The 24,186-nt window shown below is 34.6% G+C and overlaps 1 protein-coding gene across 5 annotated transcripts in view; it reads right to left on the reverse strand.

Moving 5' to 3' along the window:
- The window catches only part of ANKRD12 (ankyrin repeat domain 12), a 129,864-nt gene that overhangs the window by 78,481 nt on the left and 27,197 nt on the right, over positions 1-24,186 (reverse strand). For 4 of the 5 annotated variants that reach the window (XM_045457069.1, XM_045457065.1, XM_045457067.1 and 1 more), the window contains exons 2-3: positions 14,543-14,680; positions 2,650-2,797 (exon numbers count right to left, since the gene is read on the reverse strand). In XM_045457069.1, coding sequence (XP_045313025.1) covers positions 2,650-2,797; positions 14,543-14,629 — 235 coding nt within the window. In that variant the 5' untranslated portion in view covers positions 14,630-14,680. Of the gene's footprint in view, positions 1-2,649; positions 2,798-14,542; positions 14,681-18,214; positions 18,268-24,186 lie in introns of those variants that run through there. The other variant, XM_045457068.1, reaches the window with a different exon arrangement.

The raw sequence follows: 24,186 nt of genomic DNA on the forward strand, positions 1-24,186 counted from the left end.
GGTGGCTTATTTCGTTAAGCCTGACTTTGGGTCAGGTCATGATCTCATGGTTCATGAGCTCGAGCCCCACTTTGAGCTCTGCACTGACCTGCAGAGCCTGCTTGGAATTCTCTCTCCCTTCTTCCACTCGCTCGCATGTGCATACATGCACAGAAGTCTCAAAATAAATAAACTTAAAAAAAAAATTTTAAGAAACTGTTTTACAGAAATAATTATGCTCATTATTTTAAAAATTCAAGTCCTACAAAAAACAAAGAAAGTAAAAAGTCATTCAAAATCTTGGAAACAGAATGTTAACATTTAGTAGCCATCATTCCAAGCATCTCTCTAAATATATATAAAGAGAAAGGAACTGGGGTGTATGTGTGTGTGTTAATTTACATACAAACAAAAATATCATATATACGTTACTATTTTAAAATAAAAAGCTGAAAGATTTTATTTTAATCCAACATAAAAAGAAGAGGAACTAGGGTTCCTGGCTGGCTACTCTTGACCTCAGGGTCATGAGTTCAAGCGCCACACTGGGTTCAGAGCTTAAAGAAAAAAAAAAAAAAAAAAAAAAAAAAAAGAAGAAAAGGAGGAAAAACTCAAGGAATTGCTTCTTTTCTACAAGAGAGATCATACACTAAAATATAAATACATTATATGTGAACGTACATGAAAGAATTTTAAATAAAGATTAAAAAGTTGAAGTAAATATTTTTAAAAACTATGTGTTTCAGTTGTAGACAATATCAGTTATTCCTTTGCTATAAGAGATGAGCTAAGTAACATTATTAACATTCTGTCCTTATTCCCAATCTTTTATTATTATCCCCACTCTTTTATTTAACCTAAGTCAGGGTTAAAATATTTACATTTCTGTTCTGGGTCCATAATACAGTAGCTAGGTTTGGCTTAGTTCTACCACTAAATAGTCTTTTATATTTAAACAATGTTATCTTTCAAAACGTGTGTTAATATATGCCCTGTGTGCACATACATACAAATATAAATATACACAATGTGGCTTTTAATGCAAACAGTACTATTATTTCATAACCTATTTTTAAAATTTGAATGCTATGAGCATCTTTTTACTTCACGTATTCTTCCACAATGTTATTTTTAAGAGTAAAAATCATATTGCTTCATTGGATTTACCAAAATTGAACAAATTCTCTACAACTTAAGATTTTCCTGGGGTTATTTTTGCTCTTCTAAGTTAAGTAGAGATACACATACCTTAAGATAATTTTCACTATCATCAATAATTACTTATATAAATTCCAAATTAAAGAATAAGTCAAATGTTAACAACCTTTTAGTTTTGGATAAATGTTTTCATATTTACCTCCAACAATATATTCTTTTAATTTAGACCAACTAAAGCAAGTTCCTATTTCTGGCCAGTGACTACCTGGTACAATTTAGGCCAACGATTTTGTCAATTGTTCTATATTGTATTTCTTTGATTACTACTGATATTTTTTATTAAAAATTTTTTTTAATGTTTATTTATTTTGAGAGAGAGGCAGAGGCTCCATTAGTGCGGGGCTTGCTTGGGATTTGCGCTCTCCCTTTCTCTCTGCCCTTCCCCTGCTCATGCACTTGCTCTCTCTCTAAAATAAATAAATATTTTTTAAAAATTTAAAAACATGAACAAAGCACAAAATTTCATCACTGCAAAAAAAAAAAAAAAAACCCATAATTTTCAAGGCTTAAAAATGTCATGTTTAAGAACAATTTCTAATTCAAGCTAAGACAGACAGCAAAATAAATACACAAAACGAGACCTACCTACTAAAAACATATGAAAAAATTTAAGTACTTTCTAAAGCTATGTTAGCACAGGGCATTTCAAGTATGTTCAGATTCCACAGTCACGATTATTTCTAAAGTGATGATTAAGATGGCCAGAAAGATATTACATAAACTCAGAATGGGACAGTAACTCTGTGAGTGAAGCTGAAATGTTAAGAACAGTTCATTATTAATATTTCATGCAAGGGATAAAATAATCATGATAAACACATAACAGTCAAGTTTATATTAGTTTCAAGAAATGATCAGTTCAGAGCTAACAAAATCTAGTAGTTTATTAGATTGTGGTAACAAGTTACTTCTGATCTATTATGAACAACCGGGATTGACAGATGTCAAGGACCATTTCTGACGTATAAGAGTTTTGAAGAAAAAAAGTACCATGAATGGGCTTAGGCAATAAGCCTCAATCTTTTTTTTCTTTTTTTTTTCAGGGTGGGGGAGGGCATATTTCTGATTCATTTCTGAATCTAAAATGCCTAAATGTTTTCTTTGTTGGGTTCACTATTGTGTCCACAAAAACTTACATTTTTCTCAACTCTAACATATCCTATGCTGTATATCAGAGTAAATTTTCATCACTGAAATGCTATCCAAGAAATTAAGTTCTGAAAATGGTAAGATATTTGTAATAAACCTGAGAGTAAGGAAAGAAGCAAATTGTTTTTATCTGATTAGAAATCGTGTTTGAGTGAGAAACAATGAATTTCTGCCCCAAAATGATATATCTGAAATACCAAAATACAAATATTTCTCTATAAAAATGGGGTGCAAGAGGAATGATATGAAGCAAATCATAGTAAAAGAATGATTAAGATTTTATCAGAGAACAAATTATTCTACCTGTGTCTGAATCTCGTTCTTCATTTCTTGATGGGCTAATGGTAAAAGGAAGTTTACGTTTCATGGACGATTTCTCTTTCATCTCCTTGCCCACATCACTTCGGTCAATTTTTGGAGTTTTACTGTATGATGCAATCTTGTCTTTACTCTATTAAAAATCAAATATGAATACAGTTATAACAATATTAGCTAAGCAAGACAGTATTTAAGAAATTTATGAAGAAAATTTTCAAATATATTCAAAAGTAGACAGATATTACAAACCACTATCTTTAATGTATTCAAGAGCCAGTTTCAACAACTGTATCATTTTTTCTAACTTGTCTCATATTCTACTACTTTTACTTAACAATATAATTTTAAAGTAACAGTAAAACAAAAAATCTTGAATAAAACTCTGTAAGCATAATATACATGTCACCATCAATGAACAAATATATAAATCAGAAAAAAGTGATTCTGGATACAATAAAATATATTGTGTTTTGTTAATATCCCATACCCACTCCAGGTGAATATCCTACCTTCATGGTCTACAGCCATTATCAAGTTCACACTTATTATAATTTTAATATCTGAATTGGTACTGTACATCTAAACTGGGCTATAAGAACTCCTTTGTGAAAAACATGGCAGACACTAAGAACTAATAAGCCACATCACCTTAAAAGAACAGTTCCCAAACTATCTATGATAATAAATGAGAGATGATACTTGTAGAGATTCTCAGAAGCAAGTTAGAAGTAGACTCAGATTGCAGAAGATACCAGCTTTCAACCCAAGAAAAGAAAATAAAGGAAGGAAAAGGGGAAAGAAGATAGTAAACAAAATAGTGTTTTTAGAGTGGAATTTATCAATAAAATCAAAAGGTGATTTTAAATGAGCAATAGAATAAGACTTCAGTGAGTCCAATCATGAAAATGAAAAAGAGAAATAATAAAGATTGGGATTGAGACCTACATACAATTCCAAAGGGGTTATGGAAAAGTTACAAAAAAAAAAAAATACAAAAAATACTGTATTCATTTTTATATCACTAAAATTTTAAGATTATTTTCTTAGAAAACACACATTACTAAAAGTTGACTCATGAAAGAAACAAAAAACCTGAATAGACCAATGATCATAGAAGACAATAAATCCATACCCAAAGATTTTAAGTTTACAAAAAGGTACTAGAGCCCAGAAGATTTTACAAGAGATTTAAAACAAGTTCAAGGAACAGATATTTCCCATTTCATGTAAATAATACTACAGCATAAAGGTATGATTAGAAGCTACCAATCCATCTTTAAGTCTAAAACATACCAAAAGATAGAAGTTATAAGCTAAATTCCTTATGAAATAAATGCAAAAGTAAATTATCTTAAACTGTCAAATCAAATTTAGTGTCTTAAAACTTAGAATCAAGCAGGCTCACCCAAAGAAAACAATAATAATAATTATTAGAAATCTCTTTAAGACAACTCACCATATCAAAAAATTAAAGAAAAACCATATGATGATCTTAACAGGTGACAAAAGTAACATCTCAACAGAGTCTACAGTCATTTTTGATAAATATATTAACAAATCAGGAAGAGAATGTGATTTCCTTATATCTTAACTGATAAAGATAGCGGAAGAATAACAGCCTTATATTATTTACTTCTCAGTTGTAAAGTTAAATTCTCTTGAGCTGTTTTTCCACTTCTGCCAATGAAATCAAGCTTCACAGGCATGTATTTTGTTTATGAGGTTGTTTTAAAAACGTAGTTTTATTATTATTAAGGTATGGTGAAGCCAACAGATCAGGTGACTACTGTCACTGAAAAGGCAGTTTGTTACTCACAGTTTCCAAGGGAGGGCATGCTATACACCACATAGGGCCACAAAGGGTAGCACCACGGTGGGTCAGGAGGCATAGGGAGAGAAGGGAAATGTGGGCAAAAGCTTTTATTGTGGTTTCCTCAGGAAAGAAAAGGCAAGGCCTGGCTTGCAGCAGTTTCTGGGGTATGGGCACTGTTTCTCTTATTGTCTGGTACATGGCTCTCATGTAATTTATTAGGGCAGGGACAGTGGCCCAGAATGTGAGAGTTGGATACAGTTGGTGGTTGGGTTTGGACTCTGGATTGGTTTGCATGTGAAATATATGGTCACAAGTGAGTTAAGATCTCTGGGAATTGGCCAGCCATGGGAACGTCAGTCTCCCCAGTATCAGCAGGCCCCAATGTCAAAGCATCAGAAATAAAAAGGCATGATTGATTAATACAAAGTTAACCAACAAAATTCTAGAGACTTGCCTTAGAAATTTTAAGTCTTTATTATTAATAAAAGAATCTAAGAAAAACACGAAGATGTCCCTTTTCCCTTGCACCTGTGTAAGTAAAGATACTGTACTGTGCCATAAAACAAGTTAAAAAAAAAATAATTTGATACCACGTTGAGTGGAAAATGTTCCCTAGAACATATTGATCATACTCTCCTCTGCAACAGGGTGATCAGGGTGCACATTTGCAACTGCTACCAACTAGTTCTGTTCGTTGTAAAATAAAATTGTCCTTGGAAGTGTTACCTGAACAAAGCGTTTTTGTGAGATTCTTCAACACTTTAAAAATTATTTTCAGATCTAGGGAAAGTAACTTTCAAAATAGTTATATCCAATTGTCCTGAAATTTCTGTATTACCAAATGATATAAATACAGTATCAATCCAGGAACAAATCACTGGCACATTCTTCTCCCATATCCATGACATAGAAAAGTCTAGGACTCTGTTAGATTATTTCAAAATATTTTAAATCTTTTTCATTTATATTACTGTTATTCTTTCAATAACCTACAACAGCTACCATACACAGTAATAAAAATATCAATGTATCATTTGGGGTCTACTATACATCAATAAATCAGTAACAGCAAAACATCAATGGCAAAACAAGAATGACTTTCTATCACTGCTACTGCTAGACAATGTACTGGTAGCCTTTACCAAATCAGTTAAGATAGAAAAAAGAAAAGGTAAAAATTTACTCAGAAAAAAATATGTACATAGAAAATTCTTGAAGGATATAACCCAAAATGTTGATAGCTATCTGTGGGTAACAGCACTACTAATGTGTGGGGAGACAGTTCCCCATGGGTCTCTTGCATATCTGCACCTCTTACAAACAGAAGCACTAACTCCCTTTTTCGGGACTATCTTTTCAAGAATATCTATATGGAGAACAGCATTGGAAGATATGATCTCCTCCTGGAGCAAAGAGCAGATCCGTTTACTATTCCATATAATAAACAGTTTCTCCCTTTGGGGCAAAGTTCTGATAGACTTACTGTCCATTACAAAATATTTGGGGTTCTTCTCCCGTACTGCAATCCCCTTTTATGTGTAGCTGTCACCTGGCTCTCTTTGTATCCCCTTGTGAGAAACAGGGCTCAGGTTACAGGCACAAATGCTGATAGATCACTACTACTATTGCCTATGAGAAATAAACTTTCCTTTCTATTCCACTCAAGAGTTTCACATCTGCTGCCAGCAGCCATGAAACAGATTAGCTTGCAAGTAGGGTAGGGTACAATCTCAGATTGTTGATGGTTTTTTATAAGGCAATTTGTTTTCATTAGTCTTCTATGTATTTTCTAATTTTTCTATAACCAACATGTATTACATTACTTGAATGGTAAAATAAAAATTTCTCTATATCACTAGGCTATGGAATAATGAAAGTCTGAATTATATTGATGGAAAGGATAAGACAGCTACTTAGAAAGTTAAATGATTCACACCTACTCCCACACACTTCATGAATTTAACCTAGATTTTAGATTTTCATAGAAGATTTTATCAAAGATTTTGATCTACAAATCGTAAATACTAATTTATAGCTGAAACAGAAAAATTTCTAAAAACTAAAATCAATGGGAAAAAATCCCACATATTAGTGAAAGGATAAACTATATGAAGAATTATGAGTAGACATTTTTGATGAACCCCTATTATGATATTTAATGAAATAATGAAAGCATTTTATATTAAAAGTATATTGCTAGAGAATGTTATTATTTAAAATTATGCTCTATTTAATACATTTAAGAAATTAAATTTTGGTTCAGGTTATTTTATTTAGGATCTCATAATGGCAATATAGTTTGTGTCCTATTAAACTGTAAACAAGGTCTCTATCAGAACAGCTGTATACTCATTTCTAAATTATATGGAAGAAAAAACTCAGAAGAAGCTTGAGGCTGGCTTTAGGGCGACTCACTCACTAAAGAAAAGACAAACAAAAGAATATGCTTTGCAAATATACAGTTGACTAATATGATTGTGCTTCCTCTCCTGCCCTCCCTTCTAACTTCATTTTGTTGTAAGCAGCAGCAGTTAACATGGCCTATAAGCAGGAAATTATAGCCCTTCCTCTTCTTAAGGTACAAATAAGCAGTCAAATATCTATTTAAAACTGAGTAAAATTACTTTAAAAATTTTAATGTTTATTTATTTTTGAGAGAGAGAGAGAGAGTGAGAGGGGGAGGGGTAGACAGAGAGGGAGACACAGAATCTGAAGCAGGCTCCAGGCTCTGAGCTGTCAGCACAGAGCCCCATGAGGGGCTCCAACCCACACAAGATCATGACCTGTGCTGAAGTCGGATGCTTAACTGACTGAGGCACTTAGGCACCCCAGAAAATTACTTTTAACAACAGCTTTCAATGTCAAGTTGCTCAGAAATCCTGTAAAACATGGCAATAAGCACCATGTGCATTGCCTCAGAAGAGTTTCTGACCCTTACCCAAACAAAATAAGTATGTGATCTTGAAAAAGTACTGAATGATTGAACAGAGACTGAGAACAGTTAAATACATCACTCTGGGTAAGCCAAAAGTTCATAAAAGAAATATATAATATTCTGTATTTATTCTTCCTATGATATAAATCTAATGATTTTTTAAAAATGTTTATCTAGCTTTGAGAGAGAGTGCGAGGGGCAGAAAGAGAGGGAGAGAGAGAGAGAGAATCCCAAGCAGGCTTGGAGCTATCAGCACAGAGCCCAATGTGGGGCTCGAACCCATGAATGTGAGATCATGACCTGAGCTGAAATCAAGAGTCAGACACTTAACCGAATGAACCACCCAGACTCCCCTGTATAAATCTAATGATTAATAAGTATTCTTAACTTACCGAAGCAATGTTTTTAATAGAAATGTTAGTGAAAAATGTCTGCTTTTTGCTGTTGTTTCTACATTTTTATGAGGCCAATGCTCTGCCACTACTGTATATTTACTGGCAGCTTTCAAAAGATACATACAAAGTATCCAGGAAGAAAGAAGTTTCAACAAGCTGACATCAAGCAGCCCAAATATAATTTCACAAATGCAACCTTCACTATATTCAAACATTTAGAAATGAAAGTTCTAATTCTCTCCTCAAATCTAGCACTGTATTCTGTCCCTACAATTCTACTGAAATTACTTTTACCACACAAAGACATTTTAAGGTATCCCAGCTGACAAAATCCAGTGGCCTCATTCTTCCTGTTCATCTCTGTGGCACTTGGCATATAGACCCCCTTAGCTACTCTTCTCTGTTTAATCTCTCCTGGTTCTCTCTGTCCTTGTTTCCCATCTCTCGATGATTCTGAAAGTATTTGAATTTCCCTAGGCATATTCTCCTTCCTTCTTGCTCTACTCTCTTTGGGTTCTATCTCCATAATGATAAGGTTAACCTTTTCAACGAATCCTCATTTCCAATGAGCTGTTTTGAGTTCTGGACTTTGATCTATCTAACTGCCTACCAATACTTCTTGTTGGATGTTCTGATGGCCAACTCAACAAGTACAAACCAAACATGCTTCTGAAAACAACAATTCTTCTATTTCCTAAATTCCTTCTCAAGGAATAGTTCAATCAAACTCAGGGTGGATCCAGATTACTTTTTCTACATACACAAGTTTAATTCATTCAACATCTTTTATGTCTGCCAAACTCCTTCCATCCCCATAGCCACTGCCCACACTGCCTTTTGCTTGGATTTTTTAAAAAACACTCTAACTGGTCTCTACTATGACCCTTTTGGCCCAATGGCTACAGGATAAATTCCAAGTTCCTTAGCAACACATCAGGCCATAATGAACTGGCCGCTGTCTAATGCTTACCTCCCACCCTCCATCCTCCACAGGCCACATCCTAACTTTATATGTATCTATTATTGTAACAGATTTAGGTCTTTTTTACATCTTGGACCGTCCTCTGTTCCTACTTTCCTGCTGGCTGAATACTTAGTCATCCTTGAGAATCCAGACTAAGTAACTTTTCTACTGTGACACCATTACTGACCCCTCTAGAATTGTTTGTTTCTCTCCTTTTTGTCCCATCATTAGACACTCAATACTCTCATTAATGTGCTTCTTACAGTGGTCTTAAATTATGGTATCTGAGACCATCTCAGAAGATCTGCAAGGCCAGAAATATGCTCACAGTAACACTAAGGTGCCACCTGCACCTTTCTCATACTCTCAAGAATATATACTGCAGCTCTCTAGACACTACATGACAAGTGATATCCAAATACACCGCATGTAGATGCAGATGAGAATTTGGTGGTCTTCTGTTAAGTCACACACTAAAGATACGTGCAAAACCAATGACACTCTTCTCACTAATAGTTTTTGTCTTGGAACATATAGTTATTTTCCATAAAAATATACTATGTGGGTAAACATACACATATGTATTTTTTAAACCAGTTAAAAAAAATCTAAAGTTTTTCTCAGTTTCAATTTCTGATATTGTAAATATCAACAGATATACCCACATATAAAAAAGCTCTTTGGGATCTTTAGTTACACTGAAGGGGTCCTGAGAGCAAAACATTCAGACAAACAGGAAGAGTGTTCAAGTTTAGAGTCTTCATGAAGACTTAAATCACTCACTTAACCGCTCACTATTTTATTCCAAGTGTCATAAAAGAATATATAACACAATAGGAATCCAATGTAAGATTTGTTAAATAAAAGGAATAGTAAAAATACTTTGCTTATGATTTGTCACATTTGGCAAATTAAAATATCATTTGGGGAAAGTCGTCTATGGAGGAATAAAGGTATTAGCAACTTACCTCCCCAAGAAACAACTATAAATCTAGACAAAATTGTCAAAAACAACCACCTTAAGGCTCCCAAAACTGAAAAAAAGCAAACAACAAATTGAGAAGCATTTTTTTTTTCCCCTCAAGAAAAACTGCTGAACTATGGACAAGAACAGTGAGTGTCTTTGGCATTTTTGCCTGGGGAATGCTCTCACATTCCCTGGCTGATGCTTAGTTTGCATGAAGTGCTACCAGGGTGGGGCTGGCAAGAAAAGCAGCATCTCTGCTGCCAGAGTGTGTCAACTCGAATTGGCAAAGAAGGTGTAAAAAGCCTATCCAGATGCACTGTTTCTAAAAATAGCAAAGAGGGTAGGAAATGATTGGAGGGGGCAAAAAACATACATCTTATTAGCCTAAGGTTGTGATCCTGCTGCAGAAGAGCATCAAGCCGGTGAATAAGCAAGAAATTTAACAGGGAGATTACAGAAATGAGAGAGCCACAGGGTGTGCCAGATAAGACTGACACACATCCCTGGCTGAGAGGAGAAGATCAATGGGAAAGATCGGAGAAGGGCTAAGCTCTCCATGCATCTCTCACTGACAGGGAGATTATGTGTACATGCAGAGGAAATCTGAGAGGATCCATATCCTCTACATATCATTAGTTGACTGCACACAAGCACAGCAAGACCCAGGTGAGCCCAACAAAAAGTAAATGCCAGGACAGATTTCAAAAATGCCCTAACATTGAATGCACTCCCCAACACAGGCAAGTGTGCCTGTAGAAGGTGGAAATCTGACTGGCTCATGGTGTTTGAGTACAACTCCTGACCAATCAATGGCTGCTGACTAATTTATACAGACACAGGGGTACCTCTGTGGAAGCAAGACTAAAATATAAAAAGAAAAAAATGGATACCAGTGGTTGTGACAAATACTGCAAACTCCTAACATTTTACTCAAAAAAAAAACCAAAAAACAAAAAACAAAACAAAACCCAAAAAACAAAACAAACCAAACAAACAAAAAACCAACTTAGCAACAATTACAAGGTTCAGGTGGGAAATAATGAGCACCCAAAACTGTAGAACTGCTACAGTATATGACCTAAATTGTCCAGTTTTCAATAAAAAAAAAAGCAAGGAAAAAAGTATTCAAGAGAAATTTCTCTGAGTAAGCCCATATACTAGATTTGAAAGTTATTATAAAGAAATAAAACAATGTTTAAAAACTTTAAGTATGACAATAATGACTTATCAAATAATACCAGTAAGGAAAAATCACAGAAAGAGCCAAATGGAAATAATGGATTTGAAAAGCAAAGTAACAGGGCGCCTAGGTGGCTCAGTCAGTTAAGTGTCCCCGACGTCAGCTCAGGTCATGATCTCTCGGTTTGGAGTTCACACCCTGCTTCGGGCTCTGTGCTGACAGCACGGAGCCTGGAGCCTGCTTCAGATTCTCTGTCTTGTTCTCTCTCTCTCCCCCTCCCCCACTCACATGCTCACAAAAAAAAATGAAAGGCAAAATAACTACAAATATATTAGATATGTTCAACAGCAGATGTGAGATGGCAAAAATACACACACACACACATACACACACACATATACATATAGAAAATCAGTAAATTAAATATTACAAATTTCATGAAAACCTTCAATCTACAGATCCAAAAAACTCAACAAACTTCAAAAAGGATAAACACAAGGGAGAATCCTAAGCACATGACAAAGAGAGAGAAGCAGTGAAAAAAATTCATCGTGACAAAGGTACAAAACAATTAATAGCTGACTTCTTATCAGAAACAGTTAAAGCAAGAAAGTAGTAGAGTGACATTCAATCTACTAAAAGAAAAGAAGGCAAGAAATCTATATCCAACAACACTGCCCTTTGAAAATAAAGCAAGCAAACAGTCAACAAAAACCACATATTATATAATTCCATTTGTATGAAACATCCAGAATAGGCAATTCTATACAGACAGAAAGGACTGGTGGCTGCCTAGGGCTGTGGGAGTTGGGGACAGAATGAGAAATGATTACTGATGGGTACATAATGTTTCTCTTTTGAATGAAAATAAAATCAATAGTGGAGATGACTGCACAACTCTGTAAATATACTAAAAACTACTGAATTATATACACTTTAAATACGGTATGTGAATTATATTTCAACAATATTGTTTTTAAAATATGGAGAATCAAGATATTCCTAGATCAATGAAGACTTAAAGAATCATGGCTGAAGATCTTACAGTAAATGCTAAAATTCTTATGACAACCAAACAATAACTTGAGTCTATAAAAAGAAGAAATTAAGACTGACAAAACTGGCAAATTTATAGGTAAAAAAGAATTGTATGAATATGTATTTCTCCTCTTATTTTTTTCAAAGATAAAATTGTATAAAATTATAATAGTCTGTTATTGGATTGGTAACAAATGTTGATGAATCCATGTATAGATACATAGATACACGAAAAAAGTGGAGGAAATGGAGCTATACAGGAACTAAGTTGCTATATTTTACTGAATTAAGTCACTATTAATTTATAATACTTAGATGCACAGTATAAACGACAGATCAACATCTTAAGATTACAATTTACAAAACACAGTTTAAAAAATAATAAATTTAAATAGTATATTAAAAAATACTTAACATTAGGGGTGCCTGGGTGGCTCAGTTGGTTGTGTCCAACTTCCGCTGAGATTATGATCTCATGGTTCGTGGGTTTGAGCCCCACGTCGGGCTCTGTGCTGATAGCTTGGAGCCTAAAGCCTGCTTCGGATTCTGTGTCTCCCTCTCTTGCTCTCTGCCCCTCCCCCACTTGAGTTCTGTCTCCTTCTCTCTCAAAAGTAAATATTAAAAAAAACTTAAAAAGGGAGCACAGAAGGAAGAAAAACAAATAAAATATGAAACATAAGAACACAGAACAAAATGGAAGGTATAAGTCTAACCCTATAAATAATTATGTTAAATGTAAATGGAGTAATCACTTTAATCAAAAGGCAAAGATTGCCAGGGCAATCAGGTACGAAAAAAAAATCAAAGTACCCATACTGGAAAAGAAGTAAAATTATCTTCATATGGAGTTGACATGATTCCATATGTAGAAAATCTTAAGGAATCCATAAACTTTTAGAACCAATAAATGAGTTCAGTAAGATCATGGAATAGAAAATCCCTACATACAAATCATTTATATTTATATATACTAGCAATGAAAAATCCAAAATGAAATTAACTACAATAGCATCCCAAAGAATAAAACACTAATAATTTAGCAAGAATAGCTCAAGATTTGTACACTAAAAACTACAAAGTATTGCTGATGGAAACTGAAGGTTTAAATAAACAGAGAGATATTCTCTAGTGATAAACTGGAAGACATACTGTTAGGATGTCAATACTATCCAAATGGATCTACTCAATAAAATCCCTATAAAAATCCCAGCAGGCTTTTTTGTAGAAAATTTCATAAAATTTAGATGGAAATGCAAAGTACCTTAAATAGGCAAAATGGTTTTAGAAAAGAACAAAGTCTGGAAACTTAAAATTCCTGATTTTGAAAGCAGATTTGGGGTTGCCTGGGGTTGGTGTGGGAATAGGGACTGGATGCAATGGGCATGAGGCTCTTTTCGCAATGATGTAAATGGTGTAAACTGGATTGTGATGATGGCTGCACAACTCTATAAATTTACTAAAAATCACTGGATCATACACTAAATGAGTGAAATTTAGGGTATATAAATTACACCTCAATAAAGCTATTAAAAACAGTATTTGTATACAATGTTCATCACAGCTCTATTCTTGTTTGCCAAAAACTGGAACCATTTCAGATGTTCTTCAACAACAACAAAAAAGACTAAGGGGGAAGAAAAGACATAAAAAGGAAAAACAAAACAAAACACAACACCTAAAAGAAAAATTAAAAAATAATGTGTAATGGGGCACCTGGGTAGCTCAGTCGGTTAAGCATCCGACTCTTGATTTCAGCTCAGGTCATGATCTCACGGTTTGTCAGATCAAGCCCCATATCAGGCTCTGCAATACAGTGCAGAGCCGGCTTGGGATTCTCTCTCTGCTCCACTCTTACTGATGCATGTGCACACGTGGTCTCTCTTAAAAATTAATAAATAAGCTTAAAAAAAGAGATACTGTGTAAAATTAACTACAGAAGAGACTAAGAACAGTGAGACCAGTTAGGAGACAATTGCAGAAGTCTAAATGAAGGTTCTGAGAGCCTAAATTAAATAGGAGTGAAGAAGGATAGATGTTAAAAGACAATCACAGGTCGTTGCCAATCACTAACAATAAACAACAAAAACTGTTAACATTTACTGAGCATTTATTATGTAACAAGCATTGCATTAGGCACCATACTGATGCCATTTCATTGTCACAGCAATTCTATAAAGCAGTCTTGTCTTCCAATACAGAGAGATACACTGAGGCTAGAAAAGTCATATAAATTTATCCAAGGCTAAAGACAAGGAAAATGGAACTGCTACCGTGTATGTGTTTTGATACTGGGGGTCAGGAAGTGGAGAAAGAAATGCCAAATGACTGTGATGTCTTGGATTTTTTTTCACCCCCTCTCAATGATTATTTCGTAAGTAAATATGCCATATTAGTAAATGTGTTATCTCAGGGAATGAAAAACAATCTTATCCCAGGAATCCAATTTAATTTTAAAGGAATTAGATAAATGGTTTGGATTTAACTGGCATCCAACTGTTTTTATTTTATGGGTAATTACTAAAATTACCAATGGGGAGTTTTTCCCAGTTCCAAAAGAGTCAACCCATCTTTAAGATAATCATATACCTTTCTTCCATATGGTTTTTCTACCATATTGCTGTCACTGTCAGAATTTTCACTCTGAACTGGTTTTGTGAACCCAGATTTGGGCATCTTATAGCTGTTCAGCTAGCTTCTTCTTTTGTCAGTCTTCTCATCCTGGATCTGTAAAGAATGGACATAGGAGGGTTATTTGTATACATCTGCAGCAAAAACCTACTTAAAGGTATACACCACAGTTAATGTAACTTGTTATTCTCTGTCTTTGTAAGTCCTAAAGTAAGGTTTCATTTAAGAATTTGACCTTCTAAAGTTCTCTTGTTTAAGTCCATTCAATTTGTCACTGAAAAGAAGAAAAGAGAACTACTTTTATATTTTTTTCCACCTTCTCTAGACTAATACCTAATCTCCAGTTTTCCAGGAAACCACAAGCAGCAGAAGTGAAAGCAGTGGCAAAGGGTTTGTCATTTCAGCCTGTCTCTAAAGGTAGAAAGTTCTAACAGATTCTCTGGTAGTTCAGTACTGGTCTGGAATTTACTTCTGAAGACCCAACCAAGAATTGGATAGGTCTGGTTGGCAATTTTACCATCTTAGATTATATTTATGAAACCGTTCCAAGTTAAAATTCTTGGAAGTGTTTATTTTCCTTCACAGAACTCCCAGACATCTCTATACAGTCACTTTATCAATCTATTCATTGACTGAATTCCTACCATACTGTAATTATGTCATATATCACTTTCTTTCTAACTTGTTCAGTTTTCTGTCTCCTGCTCTGCAATAGGTCAAGGACCCTGATAGAAGCCTAAGCTTACATTTTAGACCCCCCAAAAAAATTCCAAGCAGGGAGTTTTAAATATAAAAAGGGAAGTGACGGCACCTGAGTGGCTCAGTTGATTAAGCGTTCGACTCCGGCTCAGGTCATGATCTCACAGTTCATGAGTTCGAGCCCCGCATCAGGCTCTGTGCTGACAGCTCAGAGCCTAGAGCCTGCTTCGGATTCTGTGTCTCCCTCTCTCTCTGCCCCTCCCCTGCTCATACTCTGACTCTGTCTCTGTCTCTCAAAAATAAAGATTAGAAAAAATTAAAAAAAAAAAAAAAGGGAAGTCATGAGACTAGACCAATACTGCCATCTGATGACCTACGAGCTACATGTGGCTGCTGAAAGTTAAATTAACTAAAATTAAAGTAACTACTGTACAATACAGATACATTCCTATTATCACAGAGAGCTCTACTGTATACTACTGAGCTAAACTGAGGTTGCTGGCCAACAGAAGCAAGACTTGGACCACAACAATAAACAGAACAGACCAGCATAATTTTTAGTTTTCATGCTATAAATTTCCTATAGATGAATATTATAGGTCTAAGTAAAGCTACATTCTAGCATCTAAGTGAATTATTAAACAGAGGATTAGTAAGATCTTCTGTGTTCTTCGAATTGTTCTATTGGTGATTTAAAATATTTGATTTCAATAGAAACAAAACCCAAAGTCACCTAAATGAACTGAGTTAGCTTGTAAATTATCAAAATTAGATTAAATTAATCCAAATATAGCCAAATCAGACTACATTCCAACAGAAAAAAACTGCCAGAGTTCAAATAGTTCAAATCTTTTATAGAGGAGGAAATAAACTTGAATAAGGAAACTTTTTTGATACTACACACCAGGCAGAGTTTACCTTGGGATCATGCAGCAACTGTTTCAACTGATACCATATAAACAGAATCTCTTAAACATAGCACTGTCCTCAAAACTAGCCCTGTGTAAAGCTTACAGTTAAAATTAGGAGTCATATATAAACAGAAGAATTCTGACTCAAAAGCAAAATGGATCTACATAATATCACCAGGCATTAGTCTAGGTGAGATTTATAAAGATAAAGCACTTTGTAGATCAAGCAAAGCACATTATTGGTGAATGAAGGAGTGTCATGAATATTTTTTTAAGAATATTTCAGATACAGGGGCACCTGAGTGGCTCAGCTGGTTAATAAGCATCTGACTCTTTATTTTGGCTTAAGTCATGATCTCACAGTTCATGGGATCAGGCCCTGTGTCGGGCTCTGCGCTGACAGCATGGAGTCTGCTTGGGATTGTCTCTTTCACTCTCTGCCCATCTCCTGCTCTCTTTCTTGCTCTTCAAAATAAACAAATATTTTAAAAAACCATACACAGCAATATAATATATTAATAGACTATATGTTAGGAAAAGCTTACATTATCTTTCAATCACCTTATTTGGAAAACTTCAGAATAAAAACCAAAATTAGATTCTAAAAATATTACTTCAATCAACTTATATTAAGCATTTAATACATAGTTCTGTGACCTCAATATATAATGTAAAGCCAGATCAACCAATACAATTATACACAGGATAATCAAAATCACACTAGGTAAATTAAAATGGAATATTTTAAAATATAAAAATAACCCAATAGAAGCAGTAAAAGAAAAACTGAAGAATGAAAAACAGAAGGAACAAACAAAACAATGACAGACCTAATCCAAACATACCAATAATGATATGGAATGCAGATGGACTAAACACACCAATTTAAAAAAACTGTCAGATTGTATACCTGAAACTACTGTAACACTGCATGCGTTAACTATGCTGGAAATAAAGATACAAACAAACAAATAGGAAAACTGAAAAAGAAAAAAACAGACCATCAAACAGGGGGAAAATGACCATACTATGAGCTATTAACAAGAAATTCATTCATATGTAATTCTATAGGTAGGTTAAAAAGTAAAAGAATGGAAAAAGATATGCCATGCAAACACTAATCAAAGGAACATTGGGAGTAACTACATTAATATCAGACAAACGGTTCTCAAAGAACTTTACTTATTACACACTGATAAAAGGATCAGCTCACTAAATGTATATGCAATTACAACAGAGCTTCAAACTACAGGTAGCAAAAATTGATAAAACTGACAGGAGAAATAGACAAATTCATAATTATAGTTGTAGGCTTCAACTACTCTCAGTAAGACAGAAAATCAACAAGCATATATAAAAGAACTGAAAAACGCCATCAATTCAAATCAACTGGATCTAACTGACATTTGTATAAAAATGTATCCAACAAAAGAATATACATTCTTTTCAAGGGCACACAGAATTTTACTGAGATCGGCCATGTCATGAGTCAAAAACAAACATTAATAAATTTAAAGTAATTAAAATTATATAAATTTTGTTTTCACATTATGAAGAAATTAAACCAGAATCAAATATAGAAAGATAACAGGAATATATCCAAATTTAAAAATAAAGAAGAATCAGTAAGACTGAAAACTGGTTCTTTAAAAATAAATAAATACATAAAAAAATTTTAAAAATTTGCCATCTCTGGTAAGACAAATTAGATATGAGAGAGAAGACCTACCAAAATCAGCAATAAAAGGAGAGCATCCCTACAGATCCTACAAACACATGAAGGGGTAATAAGGGAATATTATCAACAACTTTACACAAATAAATTCAACAAATTAAGTGAAACAAATTTCTTGAAAGGCACAAACTACCACAGCTCACTGAAGGAAGCAATCTCAGTGGCTCAATATTTATTAAAGAAATTGATTTCATATTTAAAAACAAAGAAGACTCTAAGCCCAGGTGGCTTCAGCGGTGAATTTCACAGAACATGTAAAGAAGAAATAATGCTAATTCTACATACCCTCTCCTGAAAGATGAAAGAAGCAGGAACATATTTTATAAGGCAGGCCATCAATATCCTGGTACAAAAGTCAGAGTAAGTCTTTTATAAGAAAACTACAGATCCATATAATATCTCATGATCATATGCCAAAAAAAATCCTCAATAAAAATACTAGCAAATTAAACCCAACTATATATAAAAAGGACAATCCATCATGACCAACTGGGATTTATCCTAGTAATTCAAAGTCAGCTTAATGTGTGAAAATCAATCTGTGCAATTCACTGTATTAACAGACTAAAAGCCAACTGATAGTCTCAACAGATACAGAAAAAGCATTTGATAAAACTTCATACTCATCAATGGCAAACAACTCCCAGTAATAGAACAGAACTCAAATGCTTTGTCTCCTAAGATCAACAGGGAGGAAAGAATGTGCACTCTCATCACACCTCATTATCTTTCCCCCACTGGCTTTACTGAGATATAACTGACAAAAACTATTTATATTTAAGGTGTACAATGTGGTAATTTGATATATATACTGTGAAATGATTACCACAACCAAGCTAATTAAAACATCTATCACGACACCTAATTTTATCTGTGTATATGTTGTAAGAACACTTAAGATCTATATTCTTGGCAAATTTCAAGTATACATTATTATGAACTAGTCACCATGCTATATACATCTCCCCATTTCCCCCAGTCCTCAGCTCCTAGCAACCACCATTCTACTCTCTGTTTCCATGAGTTCATTTTTAGATTACACATATAAGTGAGATCATACAATATTTATCCGTGTCTGGCTTATGTCACTTAGCATAATGTCCTTTAAGTTTATCCATGTTGACACAAATGGGAGGATTTCCTTTTTTTTAATGATTGAATAATATTCCATTGTAAATATGAAGATTGCATCTTCTTTATCCATTTATCCATCAACAGACACTAAGGTTGATTCTATACTTGGCTATCGTGACTAATGCTGCAACACACACATCGGACTACAGATACCACTTTGAGACACTGATTTCATTTCCTTTAGATATATACCTAAAAGTGGGATTGCTGGATCAGACAGCAGTTCTATTTTTAATTTTCTGAGGAACCTCCATGCTGTTTTCCATAGTGGCTGCACCAATTTACATTCCCAAGAGTGTACAAGGGACCTTTTCCACCATACTGTCTCCAATACTTGCTATCGCTTGCTTTTTTGTTAACAGCCATCCTAACAGGTGTGAGGTGAGATCTCATCATGGCTTTGATGTGCAGTTCCCTAATGATTAGTGATGTTGAGCACCTTTACATATACTTGGCCATTCGTAGGTCTTCTTTGGAAAAATGTTCAGGTCCTTTGGCCATTTTTAAATTGAGTTTGTTTGCTACTGAGTTGTAGGAGTTCCTTATATATTTTGGATATTATTCCCTTACCAGATGTATGGCTTGCATGTATTTTCTCCCATTCTACAGGCTGCCTTTTCATTGCTACCTTTGCTGTGCAAAAGGCTTTTAGTTTGATGTAGTCCTACTTGATGATTAAAAAAAAAAAAAACAAAAAAACTCCTGGAGTGCTTATCAAAATACAGACTTAGTAGGTTTGAAATGGAGCCAGGAATTTGTACTTTTAACAAGTATCCCAGTGGTTCTTCATCATTAGGAAAGTTAAAAAACCAACTTAAGTTAGTATTTGAGGGGCGCCTGGGTGGCGCAATCGGTTAAGCGTCCGACTTCAGCCAGGTCACGATCTCGCGGTCCGTGAGTTCGAGCCCCGCGTCGGGCTCTGGGCTGACGGCTCAGAGCCTGGAGCCTGTTTCCGATTCTGTGTCTCCCTCTCTCTCTGCCCCTCCCCCGTTCATGCTCTGTCTCTCTCTGTCCCAAAAATAAATAAACGTTGAAAAAAAAGTTAAAAAAAAATTAGTATTTGAACTGATATTATAAAAAAATCTCATTAGAAAATGATTCGCTCCATTTATTTAAGACAGGAGATTTCTCAATCATATTAAACCATATATATATATACATAACATGCATGCATATGCAGATGTGTGAAGTACCATCTTCATTTAAAAATTCACTACATCAGGCAGCCTGAGAGTCTCATTAAAAAATTTTAACTGTCATTTCCTTTTTTCACAGGATAACTCTTCATGAGAGTATTTTAACTTACAAGACTGATCCTAAAGAGCATTCAAACACTGGTATCATATGTATTTTGTTCTACTGATTATTACTTATGCCATAAATGCTCCATAGCTTTCTTTTCTTTGATCTGTTTCCATTTTTCTGGGAAGTATGTGCAGCAACTATTAGTTTCTTCTCATCTTTAACAATGTCTTCTCTGGAATTTTATTTTTCTCTCCCATTCTAGATAGAAAATTTATTGCTTCATCAGTTACTGCCCTCTGTAGATTTTTTTTTTTTTTTTTTTTTTTTTTTAAAGAGAGCAACTATGTGTACACATGAATGGGGGAGAGGGGCAGAGGGAGAACCTTAAGTAGGTTCCACATGCAGCACAACCCTGGAATCATGACCTAAACCAAAATCAAGAGTCAGAAGCTTAACCGACTGAGCCACCCAAGTGCCCCTAGATTTTTCAGTTTAAAATAGTCGTAATGGAAGCTTGCAAACCACAGTTTATATTCTTTTAGATTATAAGTAGGAAATTACCTAAGTTTTACATAATCCTTTACATTTAAGTAGAACTTTAAACAGTATTTTCCAAACTGGATTTTTCAAAGCCTCCTTCACTGGGATCTCTAAAACCTGCTTTTGAGGGTGGGAGTAGGGATCACATAACTGGAAGAAAACTACTGTATTTTAAATCTCTTGACATATGTAAGGTGATAAAAAAAGATCCTACCATCCATCCACCTTACCTAATCCTTCTTCCTAGTAGAAAAAGTATTCTATAAGCAAACTTTCTTGGATTATATGTGCATTTGCTTTAGCAAAAGGAATCTGACCAACTCATTTTTGGGGACACAATGCACAATTCATTTTGGGGGGGACACATGCATACATATCTAAAACATCCAGTTATTGGAAATTTTCAAAACTTGCTGACAAAAATGAGTATCACTACCCAAAATGTAAAGTTTAACCAAGCAACTATAACTAATTTAATAAGTAGCAACATGAGTAAACTAATGCTAAGTTATAATTTAATAACAAGAATAGCAGATTGAAACAACACAGCTAACTCCAGACAAGAACAGTGATACATATGAGCATTCTCCTTCTTTTTTTTTTTTTTTTTTAATTTAAATCCAAGCTAGTTAACATATAGTGTAACAATGGTTTCAGAAGAATATAGTGATTCATCACTTACATGTAACACCCAACAAAAGCCCATTACCCATTTAGTCTATCCCCCCACCCAATGACCCCTCCAGCAACTTTCAGTTTGTTCTCTGTATTTAAGACAGATAACCACCCTTCTTGAAAGTGGAGGTAACTGCAGTGATGCCAAGTCTTGCTTGACAGATGTCTTAGTATAACAAAACTGATTCTTCAGGAAATATTAGTAAGTTGCTCTTTTTTATGACGTACTCTTCATCCTAAGGCTAATAATTTGGAGAACTTTATCTTCCTATCACAGGATACAAAATCGCTTATAGGAAGAGGCCAATCTTTGTGGAGAAAATGCTCTGAAAAAGTAATCAAGAAGGAAATAAACCTTGGGACCAATCTGTAGGGAAAAGCTATTCAACATGACAACAGAAGGGAGGGTTAAGGAAAAAATTCAAGAAGACAAGACTCTGGTAGACTATATGCAAGAAAGGGACAAGAGGAAAAAACACCTCCAGTTGGCAGTATGGCTAGAAGAGAACTTTGGAGACAGGAGTAGATAACAGAATTTGTAAAGTTGTTATGCTATGGACATAAAGATTACATAAAGTGCGAGTGTAGCTGCTCTGGAAAACAGTGTGGAGGTTCCTCAAAGAATTAAAAATAGATCTACCCTATGACCCAGCAATAGCACTGCTAGGAATTTACCCAAAGGATACAGGAGTGCTGATGCATAGGGGAACTTGTACCCCAATGTTTATAGCAGCACTCTCAACAACAGCCAAATTATGGAAAGAGCCTAAATGTCCATCAACTGATGAATGGATAAAGAAATTGTGGTTTATATATATAATGGAATACTACTTGGCAATGAGAAAGACTGAAATCTGGCCTTTTGTAGCAACGTGGATGGAACTGGAGAGTGTGATGCTAAGTGAAATAAGCCATACAGAGAAAGACAGATACCATATGTTTTCACTCTTCTGTGGATCCTGAGAAACTTAACAGAAGACCATGGGGGAGGGGAAGGAAAAAAAAAAAAAAAAAAGGTTAGAGAGGGAGGGAGCCAAAACATAAGAGACTCTTAAAAACTGAGAACAAACTGAGGGTTGATGGGGGGTGGGAGGGAGGGGGGGTGGGTGATGGGTATTGAAGAGGGCAACGGTTGGGATGAGCACTGGGTGCTGTATGGAAACCAATGTGACAATAAATTTCATATTTAAAAAATAAATAAAATGCAAAAAAAAAAAAAAAAAAAAGAAAATCTCCAGAAGTGTTCCTCCAAAGAAACCAAAGAACTCAAGAATCAAAGAAAACTCTGTACTTTGAGATCAATTCATAGTTTTTTAGCATTCAGTGAGCACTGGACCCTTGAAATCAATGGTTTAAACATTTTTTTTTTTCTGCTAGTAACTATCTTCCAACTAGAAGTCTGACTTAAAAATCTTTCATAGGGGTTTCATAAAACACCAGAGGGTATCAAAGTCTGTCAGCAAATCTTTCCCAATTATCAGATATGCTTAACTCTACTACTACAGCTCCATTACCTACTTGGCAATTAGTTTTCATCCTTAAAGAGTACACTTTTACCAAGGTATGGGTGGCAGGAAGAAGGGAAGCATTCCTCTAAGTGGGGTAAGATAAGCAGAAGTATTAAAAAGAAAAAAAAAAAAAGTCAGGGGGAAAAAACACTCAAGAGAAAATAAACAGAACAAAGTACTGAAACCAAAACTTAGTAATGGATGAACACAAACTACACAGATTAAAGGTTAACTGAAATCTAAACACAGATGCAACAAGCTGACATTTTATAAAATGGTTTCTTTCCCTCATTTCAACCCTGCCTAAAATGACTTTTAAATTAAAGACAATCAAATGTGTTGGCATTTGTTTTTAGCTTTGATGAGATGCTCTTTGATTCACATTACTGCTTCTAGAACATTTCAATTTACTCAAAATATGCTGTTCTTTTAGGCTCATGCCACCCGGTAATTCAAACTTGCCTGACTACCAGAATGCTTTTTTTTTTTTTTTTTTTTTTTTTAAGATACAGATGCCTAGCTTTATCTTTAGAACTACTGAATCAGAATATCTTAGACGGGAGATAAATACCGCTTTATAAAAAGATTCCTTTAGTGGCTGCAAGGGGCTAGGGAAAGAGGGAAACAGGGAGTGACTGCTTAATTGGTATATGGTTTCTTTTTGGGTAATTAAAAATGCTCTAGAGTTAGATAATGGTGATGGTTGCACAACATTGTGAATATACCTAAAACTATTGAATTGTACACTTTAAAATGGTTAACATGGTGAATTATATGTGGTCCCTGGTGGTATAAGTTAACAATTCTGAAGCCACCATACAGTTGAGCCTTGAACAACATGGGTTTGAACTGCGCAGGTCCACTTATACGCAGATGTTTTCAATAGATATATAGTATATATATAGTACATATGGCATTAGGTATCTCCTGTATGCATAAAATATGTAGATACTAATATATTTTACCATTTACTACCATAAATGGTAGTAACTGTGCATGGTTTGAACTGTGCAGGTCCACTAATATGCAGATTTAAAAAAATATATGTGTATATACACACACACTATATATAGTATTAGATATCTCCTATATGCATAAAATATGCAGATACTAGTAAATTTTACCATTTACTACCATTTGCAGTCAAGAAAAATG

The sequence above is a fragment of the Leopardus geoffroyi genome, chromosome D3 (assembly GCF_018350155.1).
Source record: "Leopardus geoffroyi isolate Oge1 chromosome D3, O.geoffroyi_Oge1_pat1.0, whole genome shotgun sequence".
Lineage (NCBI taxonomy): Eukaryota > Metazoa > Chordata > Mammalia > Carnivora > Felidae > Leopardus > Leopardus geoffroyi.